Source organism: Anarrhichthys ocellatus, unplaced genomic scaffold (assembly GCF_004355925.1).
Source record: "Anarrhichthys ocellatus isolate YVR2014 unplaced genomic scaffold, GSC_Weel_1.0 scaffold45, whole genome shotgun sequence".
NCBI lineage: Eukaryota > Metazoa > Chordata > Actinopteri > Perciformes > Anarhichadidae > Anarrhichthys > Anarrhichthys ocellatus.
In genome coordinates, this window is record NW_022280075.1 from 980438 (window position 1) to 999197 (window position 18760).

Here is an 18760-nt window from a genome sequence, read left to right on the forward strand (position 1 = left end):
GATCACCGGCAATGTCTGCTTCTTTGTCTGCATGCCTTTTACATTGCCTCACAAAAAACGTGATGAACAACTTCCACCCGTTGTCCCAAAGTCATTTCCTGTGGATGACCATCATGGATGTTGCCCGCCATCTTGTCTGCTACCAGGCACTTCACAAAATGTCCTCACTTTTCCCAATGAATTTCCAAAATTGCGTAAACTTTGTTAATCCCCAGTGCTGAAACTCATTTGCCACCATGTTTCATTTTAAGAATTTCTCTTTCAAAATTATCAAATGTCTTTTAAAATCTCTTTACTTCCCAAAAGTGTCCTCACTTTTCCAAAAGCTTTAATTTCCCAATATGTCCTATCTTTAAGATGAATGTCCCGAATCTCAAGGTCCTCATAGCAGATGGATGTAACCGACGCACACAAACAAACACACACCACCCCGACTGTGAGACTAAGCGCTTCCTCCTCTGCCTGATGGACTTGCTCACAAACACGCTCACTTTCTCAATTACCCTTTTTCCATTAATGACCCATGTTCGGCTCTGTTTCCCAGCATGGCACCGTCCCACATCGAACCTTTTTAACAACAAGCTTTATGACCCACGTTACCTCTATTGTTAACACAATACTCAGGACAATGATGCGTGTCTGCCAGTGTGTGACATAACAGGCAGCTGTTTGTGTTCATTACAACACTTTGTGACATTTACTAAAGGAGAGAGGGTAAGAAGGCTGTGACAAAATGAGTACAATTTCATTTTACGTGCACCCTGTGTGGCATTCAAATGACAACCGTATAATATTAATGATCTACGATTTCCAATTTAAAAGCTGTGGTGGGAAAAACAACATCACTTTTAAGGACCAAACACCTAAGGTACTGAACTTAATCCAAATGTCATCGAAAGAAACTGCAAGTCAGAACCATCACTCATAAGTTACCTTGAAAATGTTTACACTCTGTCTCACAGATGAGCTCAGAAACTGCACTAGACTTGCCGAAATAAATGATTCAAGCAGATTTATAGCTGCACTTTTCCAAAAATATATTACTTGAGCATTTTCTTTACTGAGTCAACACACTGGCAACCCTTTTCCAGTGAAAGGTTGATATGCGTCTGACATGTGCCAAGAGCTCAGTGGAAAAAGAGGCACAATAGTGCACAAACAAACACACATATACATTCATTCTTCCTGGGCACCCACTAACTTCCTCCTTTACCACTGTAGATGAAGCACCCTCAATACTCAAACAAAGACAGACACACAAACACAACTCTAAGTCTTGTACAAATTAAAAACGTTGTTTCTGGTTTGCTTTAATGAAAAGCGGTGGAACAACTTTTTTTTGGACTGAACTATCTGCTGCGTCTGTGTCTCTCAGACCGAATCGTCCAGAACAGGAAGACGATCGTGTGTCCGATGATCGACGTGATCGACCACGACAACTTTGGCTACGACACACAGGCGGGGGACGCCATGCGAGGGGCGTTTGACTGGGAAATGTACTACAAACGGATACCCATCCCTACAGAGCTGCAGAGCGACGACCCCAGTGAGCCCTTCGAGTGAGTGACAGCATGCTCTAATTATTGATGGTGTCTTTGTTTTTATAGCCTACTCCTCCAACAAGCTTTATTCCTGAATATGGGGATGTTTTATACATGAACGCTTCACCTCACACTCTTCATCTGTTGGACGCTGGCTATCACAGAACTCGATCACGACCGTAAACCCCTCGTGTTTTAAGTCACCTGGTCATCATTATCCATGTGCACATTCAACCATTCATCCTTGGACTGCTGCCCACTTATTTATCAACTCAGAAGTAACTCAGAAGGCTCAGAAGTTCAGATACACATTGCTGCTATAGCCTACGCTCTCAGGGCATCATCACTCTCTCAATCCTCTGTCGTTACTGAATTTGAAATGCTCCCGATCTCGTATGCAGCACCTTTTAAATAGTACGATTGTGGCAAAGTTGCATGTGTTTGGGAAGTACTGAGCATACGACTGACTTGGATAATGCTGCACAAGTTGTGTGAGAGTTTTCAAACTCATTTTTGATATGGTTTTGCTGTTGTTAATCCTTGACCCCATTTATTCAAATCGATCCATTTAAATCCGTGTTCAGATTTTCCGTTTGCCGGAAGGCATGCAAAAGAAAACTGCTCTTCTCAAGAATTTTATGTAGCACAAGGTAAATAATTGAAAATACAAATGGTCATTTTGTGGGTGAAATATTCTTTCAACATGATGTTGGTTTGTGCAACACTCACGGAAGACGTTGTCAAGTAATACCCCCACCTCACTTAGCTTGACGGTTCCGATGTGTGTAGGAGGTGTGGACAGACCGAAAGCCAGTGTTTAATTTTTTTTTTTGTTTTATTTTTCTACTTATAGCAGGAGGGGGAATCCATGTGCTCGTACGACAGGCAGTACAGTGGAAGTCAAACACCCCCTGAGCAGCCACTTCACTGGTGCACTGCAGTGCTCCTCCAACTGTAGACACTGTGTCAACACATGAATTAAACATTGTGCTCAGTGGTTCTCCTACCTACAGCCACACTGTTGTACCGCATGCTTTTACATGAGGAACACAGACGAGCAGGTTATAAATCTCTTTTTCTATATCAATATGTATAAGCTGCATACTGTAGACTTGGGTCACTTTATCAGCAACAGCAGACCATGGCTGTGCTACAGGCAGCTAATTAAATCCATACGGTGTTCACCTGCCCTTCATTGCCTCTGGTCCAGTGTGGCAGTGGGGCAATGGAGGAAGGGAGAAGTGCATGTGTGTGTAGCCCATGCTTACTCTGGAGTAAGTATTACCAGTTGAGCGTGAATTAGATTTTCTTTATGCACAATGGAAAATAACGTAGTAATTATCGTAATTATAGCTGCACAATATGTACTTTTTTTGTAACTGCAATATCTGCTTTCTTAATGAACACAACAGTCACAAGCGGGAGTTTCTAAAGCTGGTTGCTTCATCTACTCCTTTGCTGCACTATGTCTCAGCGGTAATTAAGGCCATTCCCCTGCAAGGATTCAAACTGGTCCTTTGTGCTCAAATCTATATTAATATAGATAAAGTTTTAGAGCAATGGCTTATTATTCCAGGCAAAATCAAACACTGTTGTGTTATCTTACTGCAGCTGCTTTATATTACTGTCTTTTAGCCAGTGGGAATCAAGCTCACTGTCCACACACTTACATTTGTATTAATACAAAGTTTATTTTCCTCTAATATACGGCGATAATGGAACTGAAGACTGTAGTTGTTGTCATGCGGGGCAAAAACAAAGCAGGAAATATGGATACATCACTTGGGGAAATTGTTTGATTTATAACTTGTTGCTTTATAAAAGTTGGTAGAGTGGTTGTACACATGTTAGAGAATAACATGCTAACAGTTTGGTGAAGGCCTTTTCCTGTTTCAACATGACAATGCCCCCCCTGCACAAAGCCAGCTCCATAAAGAAAAGTTTTTCCCAGTTTGGTGTGATAGACCTTGACCCCATTCTGCACCTTCAGAAGGAATTAGAACACCAACTGAGACCCAGGCCTCATCGCACCAACGCCAGTGGCTGAACTCACTAGTTCTCTTGTGGCTGAATGGGAACAAATCCCTGCAGCCAAGTTTCAAAATCAGGTAGAAAGCCTTTCCAAAAGAGAAGAAACAATTCCAATGATTTTGTAATAACATGGGAAGCTGGCAAAATGTCTGTAAACATGCTAATATTGAATAAAGAAAATGATTGTCATTGAAACAATTGGAAATGATGACAAGTTCATTACGCAGCAAGCACAGCCATTCATTTAGCACACATGCGTATCATTTAGCTGAAGTGGTGATTTAGAGACCCATCCAACAAATAGCAGGCACAGCAAACATAACTGTTTGCACCACGAAATAGAGTAGCGCAGTTTGGACAGAGTGACACAGATTATGTTAAAAGACAAAACAAAAAGAATGTCGGAGGGAAGTAGAGAGGTGTTTGTACGGTTATCACTGCTAGTAGATTATTTTCATTCTGTTCACCCTTGGAGAAGGAAAACTGCTGAAACCTGGCTGTTATCACCACGGGACTCGTGTCTGTGCTCACAGCTCATGAGGCGTGGGAAGCCCCGGAGTGTTTCTCACTGCTGACAGTACAGTAGCTGCCCTGTTTGCCATTTAATTGATCCTCCTCAGGGACGACATTGGCGAGAGCAGACTACCTGCTGGCTGCCTGCCTCCGACTTCTATGTGATGAAAAGCTTGTAACTATGACAACCTGGTGTATCTGCAAGCGTGCATAGTGACATGTCGGTGCCAAAGATGAGGTATTTGTGGGAGAAGGGCAGGGGGGTTGAGTTGTGATTGATCGTTAGGATCAGTGTGACATGAATTGGATTCAAAGAAGGCACTAGGTGGGTTGGGTTCCTTACAAGAAATGAAATATATTCGTGTGTCTACACCTGCTGCCCCAATTTGTTTGCCTCAGGTGTGCTGCCGCTACAATCGAGTACTGTACAGCAGCGATGTAACAGCTAACAAGCCCCGCACTCAGCAGCACAGAGCTCGTCACAACAGACAGAAGCCACAGTGCTCTGCAGTGGGTTAATTGGTTCTGCACTCTTCAGTGTAGCTTCATTATCTGGTGAGAAATAGTGCCACCATAAATACATGAACTCTGACTTGCTGCCTGTGTCTGTGTGTTGCTTCCTTGCTCTTATTCTGACTGTTATATTTTGTCATTTGAGTTTTTAATCACGTAGGCTGGAAAGTTTGTTTCGCCCTCATCATGGCGGACAGCAGCTGCCGTCAGCTTGGATTTAGAGCAGTTACAGTGGATTCCAACTAAGAACCAGAGTCACAGCAAAGAACATGCATACATGCATAAATAACAACCTCTCAAACAACACCTGCAGTACAATCTACTATTATGCCAACCATTCATATGTTAGGTTTGTGTCAAAACACGCATCGCTTCGCCAATATATTGCTCATGCTTCTTCCAGTGCACACAGCCATTTACATTCAAACAAAAGATCACAAAATGTATTTTCTTTTTCTATGGAATAGCAATAATTGAGCACAAATATACTTTTCTAGACCTTTGCTTTTTCACTGATCGTTAGACATAATTTTTGGCAAAATAATCCCTTTTAATTTGACAATTATGTATGCAGCTTTGGTTTACTCGAAACACATCAGCTATCAGTCGGATAAGCGTCTGGAGGCGAGTCTATATTTTTGGGGTCCCCGTGTAGCCAACAGATATCCGAGCCAAGACTTCCTTCAAGCTTTCAAGGAAAAAGTTTTTAAAGTTCCTCACAAATCAATATGCATCTGCTCATGTCTCCCTCTATTTCTCTCTTGAGCAGTTCCACCTGTAGACATTTAGTTTCAGTTGTTAGAAGTGATGCTTTCTGATATTCTCCTTGCTGTCTCTCTCCATTCAGTTACTTTGACTCAAAAAAAGTGCTGAGTTCAAGGATATTGTGAGTTGTCGCAGTTGTTGTTTGTGGTTAAATCCTACATGTATTTTCTTTGGCAGTTGAAAAGTGGAAAGCGATGCTGCCGCTCTGCATGTAAATGTTGTGATTTTGGGTGCATCTGTTGTACAAAATGTACTGCAAGTAGTGAGTGAGTGTGTGTTGTATTTTGTGTATTCCGCAGGTCGCCAGTGATGGCAGGTGGACTGTTTGCTGTGGACAGGAAGTGGTTCTGGGAGCTGGGAGGATATGACACAGGTCTGGAGATCTGGGGAGGAGAACAGTACGAGATCTCCTTCAAGGTAAAAATGATCAAATCCCAAATGTAAATTGCAGTTAAAGCCAGTTTTGCTCACTTTGTTGAAGGGATGGTAGAATAATTTTCTTATATGTTCATAAACCACTGGCTAATTGAATGCTCATTTATCGTACACATTTGCAGATGATGTTTTTGGAATTTACATCCTATAACCAAGTCATTCTGCCACCTCTCTAGCCTGTTATCATTGCATCAGGGTCATACACATAATGATAATAAAACATGTCATTTTGGAAATGAATCTTGTTCCCAAACAATGCCATCATCCTCTTTCCTTTTGGTTTCTGTCACATCTTTGATTCATGTTGTTGTTCACTTAAGACTTTAAAACCAAAAGGATGATCTCTTTGCTTCGTCTTTGAGAGTCTTAGGTTGGAGACACATTTATGAGGTTGGCAGTGTTCCCAATCCATCCCACACCAACTTGAAGCCAGCTCCTTGGAGGCTGTTGTGTTGTTGACCTCTGACATTCAGGTTTTGGCGTTGTCCTTTTAGCATCTGTTCAGATGCCATTGGTGATTGTTGATAGTACAGACATCATCAATTCAGCTGAAGAAAGGCTTAGGAATCTTCCTTTCAGCAAATTTCTAAACATATTTTGTGATCATGCAAACTCATTTCCGACACACTTTCTTTGAGGTATATAATGAAAGCCCTACACAGCCTCTGTCTTCCTAGTGTGATGTTGGTGGTGGTTTCAACATTTGAAATCCGAGGCTGAAATATGAATCAATTTCCAAACCTGAAGCACTTACAACTTGACCACTGTGATGCAGAAGATTCCACTTTAACCCGAGAATGTAAAGGATAACTCTGCGCTTGAGTGTTTTTCAAACCCTGAGCAAAAGGTGAGGATTTCCTTCATTTAAAGCCGAAACGATAGGCCTCAACTAACATCATCCGTGACCCAGGGCTGAGCCGTATGTGAAAAGACATTTGAATACTGTTTCGAAGCTTTTCATCTTATTTAAGTAATTACTGAGATAATATCCCAAACCGAGGTGATTATTTTGGCCAAGATTATCATACCATTAAATTGTACTATCAGCACATTCCTAGCTGTGCCTCTTAACCCTACTTTAAGCCCACAGATATTCAATTTGGTTTCCTTTTTATTAAGATCCCCATTAGCTGATACAGAGCAGCCCATCACCTGAGTAACAGGCTCTCACACTAATCCTTACAGCCACACTGCTGCTCCCAAAGACAGCCAGGCCCTGCTCGCATGTGAAACACAATCACTGGTACAGTTAATCTAAAGCTCCATCTTGGTCACATAAGTATGGGAATATCACGCATTTCCAACTCATACAGGGAAATAATCTCAGGACATACAGGCACACAGAGCACAAAGGTAATATGACCTCACATGCCAAGCAAGAAGATGGAGCAAGGCACATGGTTTTTTTAAATTCCACTCTGGCGTATTGGAGTTTCAGTTATGCTAACATTTCTCAGAGACAGACATAATTAAACTTCCAGAGAAGGAGCCACACAAAGTAGGTATTCTGTGTATAAGTAAGCTAAATGGCAAAAAGTTGGCAGAGGGAAACTTTTCTCTCAAAGCTTGCATTGAAAAATAAATTACATGATTTTTTTTAGCATTCTGAATTTTGCATGGGTAGTAAGCTAATTACATAAACTTTCACATATTGGCCAGTGGTATGCTTGATATGATCCTGTGGTTGCCACCGTGATAATGCACCAGCTTTTTGATGCTTGTTTCCATTAAAACACCATAAAACAGTCTTTATTTGCCAAAGAAAACATGAACTTAATTGTTAATGAAATGTTTTTGCATCATGCTCATGACCAACTGTCTGTATTGCCTTCTGGACCAGATGGCAAACACAAATAATTTAACATGTAAAGCATCTGCTATCTAAAATGCAGATAGAGTCAGTCATTGAGATCGGTGCTGAAGCCAGTACTAACCTTGAAGCATTACATTTCTGTTTTTTCTCGGACTTTTCGTTTATTGCTGCCGGCCTTGGTTAGGTCATTGTTATTCATGTAGTGGAAGGAAACGGAATACAAGAGCCACTGACATACAGTATATGCTGAACTTATGTTTTATTTATTCAAAGACACCAATAGAGACAACTCAAGTTTTAGTTGCACTTTTATTCAATGCTGGATTTTGTCTTGCAGCAATATGTTTTATTCATGCAGTTGGAGTGAATTCTGTTGTTCTGTAGTTTATCAGCTGATCTGAGTTCGGTTCACTGGTAGTGGAACTTCATCTGCAACAGACCAGACAGACTGGTCGTGCTGCAGTGACAATGATGTCAAAACAGGGCAATGAGGACTTGTCTGTTATGTCTGGATGCTTTAATAGCCTAATGTTAGTTTGGGTTTGAAATTATTCCCATGTGGTTAGTTGTTTCTTAACATCGCAAACTCAATCCGAGTTAGAAACTATCAATTTAAAGCAGGGGTGTCAAACTCATTTTCTCTCTGGGCCACATCAGCATCATGGTTTCCCTCAAAGGGCTGGTTGTAACTGTAAGACTGTATAACTGTAACTACTCCTGACATATTATTAAATAACTGTCTCTGCTTTTGATTATTGTTTATTCAAGTGTGAAAATACTGTACATGCAGTTATATAAATGTAAAAATATATTTAAGCACATTTCTGTTATTATAACATAAATCATTTTAATTTAGGGTTAAGAAACCCACATTACTCTATCAAAGATCAAACTATTAAAGAAAATAACAAAGACAAATATCAAACATAAGTTATTACATTAACTTTGTTCAAAGCTATTTTTGTCACCTCTCTGCATCACTAATGTCCCGCCCTGCCGTCGTCCCGTGCATGGCAGCTACATCCAAGAGCTCCTCACTGACAGTCAGGTCTGCCTTGAGCCTCTTACAAACACTGATAGATGATGTATCTCATCTCTTAGCTAGCTGTGTTGTTGGATTGCTGCTAGTTCCTGAACTCGGTCTGCGATGGTGTTTCTTCACAAACTGACATTTGTAAAAGTCTGTATCTGGTCGGAGCTCACCTGCTCACATACCGTTAGCGTGCACTGGGCTGTAGCTTTTGTAAATATATTCTGCTGTGATTGCAGTCTGCCTTTTAATTCTTGTACAATCTTATGTTTTTCTTGGAGGCTAAATTTAGCTCCGTGTTTGGTGTCAAAATGCCAACGTGAATTGTATCCTTCATCACCGACATGCATCATAACACAGAAGACAGACCCGTTTTTCTCCTTGAAGCACAGACATGTATTCGCTTTACCATCTTAAATTACATCTTCTTCCCTCTGCATCAATTTTTCTCTTCGTGGACATTTTGGGATTATTTGTCGATCTTTTTCAACTCAATCACTTGTTGGAAAACCGCTTCACAGGCTGTTGCCTCTCCTGTCCACCTGTTCTGATAGTTTTAATGTCGGTACACAGACAACATGCTATCTCAGAATTTCAACTTTCTATCTCATAATTTCGACCATGGGGATATTTTTATTTTCAAGTCCAACTTAATTTTTTCCAAAATTAAAAAAAAAAAAAACTTTTTTTTTTTTTTTTTTTTGCTGGTGGATTCGCGGGCCACATAAAATGACGTGGCGGGCCGGATTCGGCCCGCGGGCCTTGAGTTTGACACGTGTGATTTAAAGGGTTAATAAGACAAAACGTGTTCACATCGCACTGCCTTTTTTCTTGTTGTAGAACAGACAGAGCGTTCTTTGCATTTTTATGTTTTAATTGAGTATAATGTTAGCTTGACACAAACCATGAACTGTACACATCCTGAAAGTCAATAGTACCGTTTAAATGAATGAAATCGAACAAAATCTCACTAATTTGCCTCAAGGCCTGCTGTTTTGTGTTCAGATCATGATAACTACAGTTGGTAAAGCCATGTAGCTTCGAGTATCCAGCAAAAGTCGGCCACGAATATGGACTGACGCAGAATATTTAGTTGGATGAAAACTTAGGAAACAATTACATCTATGTTTTTTCAGTAGATTTTGAATTTGGACCGAACAACGCTCTTGAGTTATTGGAAATGTTTGTATCACAAACAATCCTACGCAGCCACCACTCAAGTGTGATAATAATAATAATATTAGTGTTGCCTGATCTTTTTTTGCAACAGTACAGAAATACTGTGTTGAAACACAATGAATGTGCACTTTTCAAATATTAATTTAGAATTGGAATGGTGCCGTCGTGTTAAGCCAGAAGATGCCACATAGACTTTTTCATATCAGTTTTGCTCTCCCGTCTGCATTTCAAACCTTTCATTTCAATGGACGTGTTGTTGCTGATGATTTTGAGCGACATTGCTTAGACTTCCTGATAGGGTCCTCAGTGTAATGTTTTTAAATGTACTGTAGGAACTGAGTGGGTAGGACCGACTGTTCACACGTGCACTGAAATCAAACTGAAGTCAGGTTATTGCAGGACAGGAGTTTCACGACTGCCTGTACACCCCCTTTGAACTCTGCACTGTACGAGCCTACACCTTGAAATCATATGTAAAATATGTATATTTCATGTTCAATTATTCCTGTCCATGTTCCTGAACTCTCAGCAGTTTCATGGCGCTTCTAGCCTTCAAATAGCATACACCTTATTTACATATTAAAACACTTTACTCTGTAGAAACAATGTGGACGCCCTACACGCTCATACTTAGGTTGTTTGTTTTCATGTTTAAATCCAGCTTTTCAATTCCCTACTTTTCATTTTGCTATTGTCGTTAAAACAAAACCCTTTTTCCATCTCGTCTGCTGTCTGTAAGACTTCCTTTCATCGTGATCCTCTTCATTGCCTCCCTTTCTTTCTCAAGGTTTATTTTCAACGTTGCAAGCCAAGACAGAGAATCATCACTGTTGTCTTTATTATAGTTGGAGGATTAAAATGAGGAGCCTCTGCTGGATGTGTCGGTTATGTGAGATAGAAGAAGGAAAGGAAAATAAACAAGATAAAATAACAGCAAAGGAAGGTTTTTTTTAACTCAAGAAAATCACATCAAGGTTCTTAAAATCTCATTGTATGACTTCAATATTTCAAAGAAACAGCAGCCTCGTTTTCCTCGAAAGCCTTTGCGGTCAACAGTGTTTTTCGCAGTTGTCATTGTTTTTTCCATATCAGCTCATTTTAAATATTGTCATAGTATACTGTGCCAATGAGTTAACCCAGCGGCTCAGTCTTTCTCTAATCTGACCCCGCTGCTCAGGTGATTTCAGGTCACCATCATAATGATAATTTGGTTTTGGTGTCTTCTCTTCTTCCTCCACTATCCTGCAATTTCATCTTTATTGCCCTCCCTCCGAATTCACTCCTCTCTCCTCTTAGTCTCCCAGGATTTATAAGCCTGTTAGAATCACTATACTGCATGCCTCTTTTATTCTTCGCCATCACTCTCCTGCTCATCTCCTTGATCGTCTCCTTCTTTCACCTTCCTCCTACCTTTCCACAACTTTCTGTCTTTGAATTTTGAGATGGACAAAGCTTCTATATACAACAGACATCCGTCTGATGAAAGAGATTCCTCCCTTTCTGTGTTTCTCTGTAGGTGTGGATGTGTGGTGGTCGAATGGAGGACATCCCCTGCTCCAGGGTAGGACACATCTATAGGAAGTACGTCCCCTACAAGGTCCCTGGTGGGATCAGCTTGGCGAAGGTAATTCTTCACGCACTGTGCCCACAGTATGCCTCTACGGTTCATGAGAAAATACAATTCAGCAGATCACATTTTCTGTGTACCAGGACAGTCTGATACAGGGTTTCAGTGTCAGCACAGTGCTGTCACATCAACTCTTTCACATCTGAGACACAACACAACAATGGACAACATTATATTTTAAGTATTATTCTCTAATATTGCAGGGCTAATCAAAGCGTAATGGATCTGTGTTGGCTGTTTAAAGGCTGATCCATTCAGGGAGTATAAACCAGAGTACACTAGCTCTCTGACACTCCTTTAATCTCCACCACAGTGGAACCTACAGTATTTGTAATGCTGTTTGTGCTTTTGGTTTGGCGACATTTATCTGGTGCACCACGATGGTAAAGTCCATTTTAACTGAATTGCATTGTCCATCATGAAATTAAGACTGATCAAAGGTCCATACACTGAGAGTAAAGGACACTATACATTTATTTTATTTTTTTAATGATAAAAAAACAAAAGGAAACCAATGAACAATGGATGTAAACACAAATTAATACTTTCAGCATCCGCGTTTCTGACGTGATCCGCAAGCCAGTCAGGGTCCACTTTGGTCCACATAATGTATTTATCGTCATCCCGGCTATTATATATTGCACTTTTATGAAGTGCCTTGTATTGGCCAAACTTCAAAAACACACTTCCGATAATGTAGCTCAATATTGTCTTTTTTGTTCGACAGTTTCCGCAAGATGTTTTTAAAGCAGGTATACGTTAAAAGAAGTGTACTCTCCAAGCTTTACCCTGGTGATATTGTGAGGGGTTGTTGTTTTTGGACATAAACAATGAACATGGCTATTGTTAGCATGCACAGGTGTTAAGCTAGCAGCTTGTGGAAGACTCTGGTGAAGAGCAATGATTGCACATGCAGGTAGCTGTCCAGTCATTACATTTGGAGTGAATTAAAAGATTAGACAGGCTTATTATTGTCAGAGCATTTCTTTTAATGATTGTTGACAGGATTTAATGAGAGTTTCAACAAAATTATCAAAAATGTTTTGAAGAGGATTACCAACCCTACCTTTTAATTAAATTCACCAAACAGCGTTTTTTTTTTCTTTTCTTGCTGTGAAATCAGATAAATACAAACACACACGCACGCACTATAAGAACACTGTGTGTCTTTGAACTGCTCTGAACAGTAAATCTGGTCTTAAATCAGGCATAGCTAAAAACACAAGCTTACGAGAAGGAGCGAATGAACCTCTGTCTAGTTTCAAGGACACAAATAAAGAGACACATGAACAAACATCAATACTACATGTATGCAAACACAGACTGTGTACTTGCACACACACACACACACATTGCCCTAACTAAGCTAGTCTTTAAGTGACGCATTATAATGAATGACGTTTTTCTTTCATATTTCCTTTACTCATTACTCTCCTCCATGCACAAAAGCATGTTAAAGTCGGTTCAGCATCTACGAACAAAACAAGCCCAGACGAGAGGCAGCAGTATGCAGGGTATCCACTATCTACGGTTTATAGCTTTTGCAGGTGTTACTCTGAAGAATAAGCTTGAGTTTCTTTGTTCCTTGTACGTTTCAAAGTATCTACACAGGATGAAAAATTGTCTAAAATCGCTAAATCATCTGGAGTGTTGCCTAAAACGATTCATTACAGCTGCAGCTTGGAACTTGGCTCAGTATGCAACTGAAGGGCACTGGCCTTTGTTTTGACTTTGTATTCTGACCAGCAGTCTTTAAACTGAACCCTCAGGGGAATGCTGATGGTCATGAATTTGCCTGACCTTGCAGATGAAGGAGAAAATGTATATGAAAGGTACTCAAAAATGAACTCGCTGCCATCTTGAATTTTAATTTGATCATCAGTTTTATCCCTCTTTAATTTTTATCATTCTTCAAACGTTTTCTTTTTTTATTGATGTGCTACAGTATTTCAACTTAAACTGCATTCATGGAAACCAACTTATAAGGTCAGCTTTAATTTAGTTGGCCCAAAGTGGTCTTCAATGGTACACCTCAGCCAAGTAGCAATATGTTGCTGTTGATGTGAGAGGCAATAAATGGATGCCACTGTTGGAACCGACTCCCGAGAGCAATCTACAGTGCTAACAGCAAACATTTATGTTCACAAAACAGTCCAATGTGGTTCCACAAGATCATCCTCACTGCCAGGGACTGTGGGATTTGGTGTTTATTTGTGTGAGGCTCATAGACATTCTGGCAGACTTGAGATGCCTGCTAAGAAAAGTAGGCTGCTGCTTAGTGAATGAATCTATCCGCCTGACTCTCTCTCTTTGATTTGGTTCCAGAACCTCAAACGCGTGGCAGAGGTGTGGATGGACGAATACGCAGAATACGTCTACCAGCGTCGGCCCGAGTACCGCCACCTGTCAGCGGGAGACATGACGGCCCAGAAGGAGCTGAGGAACCGGCTCAACTGCAAGAACTTCAAGTGGTTCATGAGTGAGGTGGCCTGGGATTTACCGAAACACTACCCAATGGTGGAGCCTCCTGCTGCCGCGTGGGGAGAAGTAAGGTTTAGTTTATGACACTGCTTTGATTGGAGTGGTTCAAGGGTTTCACAGATTGCATGGAGAAGAAAACGTACAGAGAAACACACGCATTTGGAAATGCTTACACGCCCAACAACGATAAACCAGCAGAGCACACATTTATCATCTCATCTTAACTTATTATCTAAACCTGCTAGGATGGATAAGACCCCAGAAAGTTGCAACATCTCTTGTGCTTGAACACTTCAGTGAATCAAACTTTCACACTTTTCATTCTCCCATGCACCTGTCAGTAAGGTGTGCATTAGAAAATATTCGGTCATGTGATGTCGTGCCTTCCATTCCTAATTGTTGATGTGTGGCACCTGCTCTGAGTACCTGGGTTTAAAAGCCCCTCCTCCACCTCACAGCACTCTCTCCCAGCCACTCTCAGCACTGCAGGAGCAGAGTCTCACCTCAAAACTTCATTTTCTTCATCGTTTTGTCATACTTATTTAATTAGTTAAGTTGATTCAACATGTGTTTTCCCCCTTTATATAGCACATACATACCACATTACACATACGTACATGCAATTGTCTCAGCTAGGCGTGCACATCAAGCGAGGAACATTACATAATCCGCCAATGACGCTGTAAACCTTCAATACAACATGTGTGAATCACTACAGCGCTAGAGGTCCTTGAGCATACAGTCAGTAATCAGCACAGAGGGCTGATGGGTCCAGCAGTATGCGAGATAAGCCGTGGAAAGAGAGGCACAGAAATACACACACACAACCTAAGAGATAATCTCCTGGTGGAGATAATAATAAGGAAATTAGCTCCCACCCACTGTCAGCACTAGCACAGTTATTTAAGGTGTGTACATGACTGGTGAAGGTCCTCTACCTTCTTTTTAGTTCAGAAATAAAAAGACAATCTGCATAGACAAAGTAAGAGGAATAACAATATCAAAGGAATGAGGAAATGGGTATAAATTGCTTCGTAGCTAAAAGCAAAGTTGAAACAGTGTTTTTATCCTTTCAGGTTTGAAAATGTCAGCTGTTATCCATTATCTGTTATCATTTTAAAAATGCCTAAAGGCTCTTACCCAACTCTGGTTCTCAGAACAACCAAACACTTTAAAATGAGTGGATTCGCCATGACAATACTTTTTGAGCTTATCATTTCTATATTCAGAATCAGGTCATGGAAGTACAATGTTTACATTATGAATCCCTTCTTTTAGTCTACCTTTGTTGACTAAACAGAGATGGACTTTATACATTGTTAAAAGCATTGTGGTGTTCATGTGAACAGCATAGTTCAACTAATGTGGGTGGAGGCATGTACCTCATTCTGGACACAGGCAGGAAAACAATTAATCTACTAATTATACTGGAGCAGAATTACACTTATTGCTTTGTGATTGTAATGGGCTATGGAGTGATCTTAATCACAAACATTGCATGGTGCTGTAAAGTGTGCCGGAGACAAAGATGCATATCATGTTCAATTCAACACAGGGGTTTTGACTTACCTGTAATACTAGTGGGAGTTTTCCAAGTTGAAAGAGGGGTGTGCATCGAGCTGGAGATAGCGATAGCAAAATTCCCAGACAAGAAACCGTGATGAAACATGTTTGCAATAACACAGGGTTGTCTTCTCTTCCTGCATGCAGCAACTATGCCTTTGGGCCCTTCCAAGTGTAAAAAGAAAAAACTCAAACATTCAATTTATGTGGGCCCAAATGGCAACCCAACACCACAGTCCTCTGGGGCCTATGGAGGCCTAAATCCAGACATGACTTTGCTGGATTACAAACAATATCTGATGGGAACCTGTGCTGTGACAATCCATAACTAAAGAGCAAGCAGTGCCTGTTTCTGTGACTGCGACTCTGTTTGTCTGTGTGTTTTGTAGATACGGAACGTGGGCAGCGGCATGTGCATGGAGATCAAACACTTTGTGTCAGGGAGCCCCATCCGCCTGGAGAGCTGTGTGAAAGGACGGGGCGAGGTGGCGTGGAGTCACGGACAGGTGATGGTCCTTCATTACACTTTCTCTAGCAAAACGTCTCAGGAGGTCTCCTGACCTCGGAAGGTTGTCATAGAACACACAAAGTCAGAGTTCTGCACTGCATATGTTGTATCTGAAAGGACCATGACCATCATTCAGGGGTTAATGAGTAGGTGACCCCGTTGGCCAGTTATTTCAGAACTGAACAGATTTACAGGCCTGTGTGTCCTTGTTAATTTATTTGGGTAAATTTAGCCGTCCAAACGTGGCTCTTAAGATAGCGATGTCGGCCGTTCTGTTTGAGTAACACTTTGCTTGAAATGCTGCCCGAATGGATCGCTGTGGAATTTTATCCAGACATCATCATGAGCCAGCAGAGCAATCCTAAGTAATTGTTTACCTGTAAACTACTGCTGTTGTGCACTAAGCCTCATCATTTCTTACCCTTGAGACTCAAGTAGTGTTTGAGCCTCTTTCACCTTCACCTGTATTCTTTGAGCAGAGATCAGAATCAGAATGAATCAAGTCAAAATTCTGTAGCCCGTAATCACAGGTTTGATTCAGATGGATTTTGAACCTGTGCGACACACTATCCTCATACATTTAATTCAAACCTGGCAAACTCCACGGAGGAACTCTCTCATAGAGAAAAAACCTATTGACAAAAACCTCAGGAAGAGCCACAGAGTGATGTGAGATGTTTAATTACAGTTGAGATGTGTTCCCTTCAGGTGTTAACCTTTGGTTGGAGGGAGGATATTCGGGTGGGTGACCCCATTCACACAAGGAAGGTCTGTTTCGACGCTGTCTCCCACAACAGCCCCGTCACCCTGTACGACTGTCACGGCATGAAGGGGAACCAGCTGTGGCGCTACAGGGAGGTACGGGAGAAGAAAGTGAAGACTTACAGTGTGGAGTTTATGGCGGTAGTCACAGCTGTATCCTCTTTTCGGTCTTCCAACTGTGCTGCTGTAGCATTTTCTTTGGTCAGCTAAGCATAATTTCAGTCAATTAATGAATGATTTCAACATAATGGGGACCATCTGTTACACATCCCATCAAATGAATCTGAAGGAAAACTGCAGGATACATAAACAACAGATGTTACACTTACCCTGATCACAATGTGACGTGATTCTAGCCTCTTTCAGCTTATTCTTCTGGCACTTTTTGAGTACAAAAGTGACAATCCTGAAGAATGTGTTGCTTTCAGGCCATTCATATCAGCGTCCTCCTCACAGGTCTGTGGAACGGATGTCTGCCACAGTGTCACTTTTTTAATATTGAGCCTGCAAAAGGCAGACAATTTCAAAACACCTAGTGGCTTTCAAGCTACTCTGGTCAATATATTTGATCATAGTGTAACATTTAGAGAGCCAATTATTTCCCTTTGGAGTTGATGGAGATCAAATTAAAGCTAAAGGAAGGGGGGATGTCAGGAGTGAAGTTTATGAAATTGATTTTTGGAACAGAATTAGAAAAAAAATCAAGAAGAGACTAAATGTCAGTCTGTTTCTCCGTCCTCCAGGATAAAAGTCTGTACCACCCCGTCAGTAACGGCTGTATCGACAGCAGCCCGAGCGAGCGGCGGGTCTTCATGAACACGTGCGACCCCTCTTCTCTTAGTCAGCAGTGGATGTTTCAGAGAACCAACGCCACCGTACTGGAGCTCTTCAACCGGGGCGCCAACTGAGGCCACTGGACGGTGAGATGAGGCGTCTTCTGCAGAAAAAGATCACGAAGCAATGATCACATTTGATCAGGTGAATAACCTGGTTGTCTCAGGAACAAAATGGTGCGCTCGTTCAAGTCAACTTTTTCTGGCATTTGTTGACAATAAGAAAAAAAAGAATAACGCTGTTGTCATTGTTTAAACCGTCTCACTGTTGTCCAGATAAGAATGGAAGCTACATGTGAATAACGTGCAGCTTCAGACACATCGTCCCGTGGCACAGCAGCGATCCGGTGTGACGACTGAGAGCAGAAGAGCTGGTTGGACCACACAAACACAACAACACCAGGAATACAATCATTCAGCAAGAGCTTGTGATGAGGAGGAAGGTAAAAGAAAGCCACACTTGCCTGAGCACCGCTCCCACAATTTACTGTCACTGTCAATTGAAGTTCACTCACTAAAAAATACTTTATACTTTGTTTTCTGTCCCTCCCCAGGGTGGGAGAACCACGGTGAAACCTGATTGTCCTGTGGAAACAAAGAAAACACAGAGCTCTTACAGACTGAAGTTTGGACGTTTACGTGTTTCCAAGAGTCATAAACACAAACTCTGCTGGATGCCTCTTTTCCCCTCGTCTTTTTCAATTGTTGCCTTAACAATTCCAGCAATGGGAAAGACCTTTTCCCTATGGTTTCCTCCAAGGTACCGAAACAGCATATGAGGACATATGAGGACTTTTGCAAGCCAAAACTCTGTGGAAACTGGAAACAATTTGAAACAATTATTCCTGCACTGTGTGCAGATGAACTGCAAGAATCTTTTATTGAAGGAACACCATCTTGTAAAGACACATCTTTGAAGTGCAATTGATTTTCTACTGAGCAATAAAGCATCAAATTATGTCCATTTGTTTATTTGTATTATTATTTAATATTTGTAAAAATTTGCGCTGTCTGACAATTTATCGCTCACACGTTCATGTCTCTTCAGCCAGGATATATGACATAAAGATATATGTATGTGTATATATATATGTGTATATATATATGTGTATATATATATGTGTATATATATATGTGTATATATATATATATGTGTATATATATAT

At 41.0% G+C, this 18760-nt stretch overlaps 1 protein-coding gene across 2 annotated transcripts in view; it reads left to right on the plus strand.

Moving 5' to 3' along the window:
* LOC116395236 (polypeptide N-acetylgalactosaminyltransferase 10-like) overlaps nt 1–18638 on the plus strand; it is a 53795-nt gene extending 35157 nt beyond the window's left edge. Inside the window, exons 6-14 of one of the 2 annotated variants that reach the window (XM_031868956.1) lie at nt 1376–1559; nt 5663–5780; nt 11337–11444; nt 13773–13994; nt 15881–15997; nt 16708–16857; nt 17505–17771; nt 17871–18037; nt 18149–18638. In XM_031868956.1, the coding sequence (XP_031724816.1) occupies nt 1376–1559; nt 5663–5780; nt 11337–11444; nt 13773–13994; nt 15881–15997; nt 16708–16857; nt 17505–17669 (1064 nt within the window). In that variant the 3' untranslated portion in view covers nt 17670–17771; nt 17871–18037; nt 18149–18638. The remainder of the gene's footprint in view (nt 1–1375; nt 1560–5662; nt 5781–11336; nt 11445–13772; nt 13995–15880; nt 15998–16707; nt 16858–17504; nt 17772–17870; nt 18038–18148) is intronic. The other variant, XM_031868955.1, reaches the window with a different exon arrangement.
* The last annotated feature ends 122 nt before the right edge of the window (nt 18639–18760 follow it).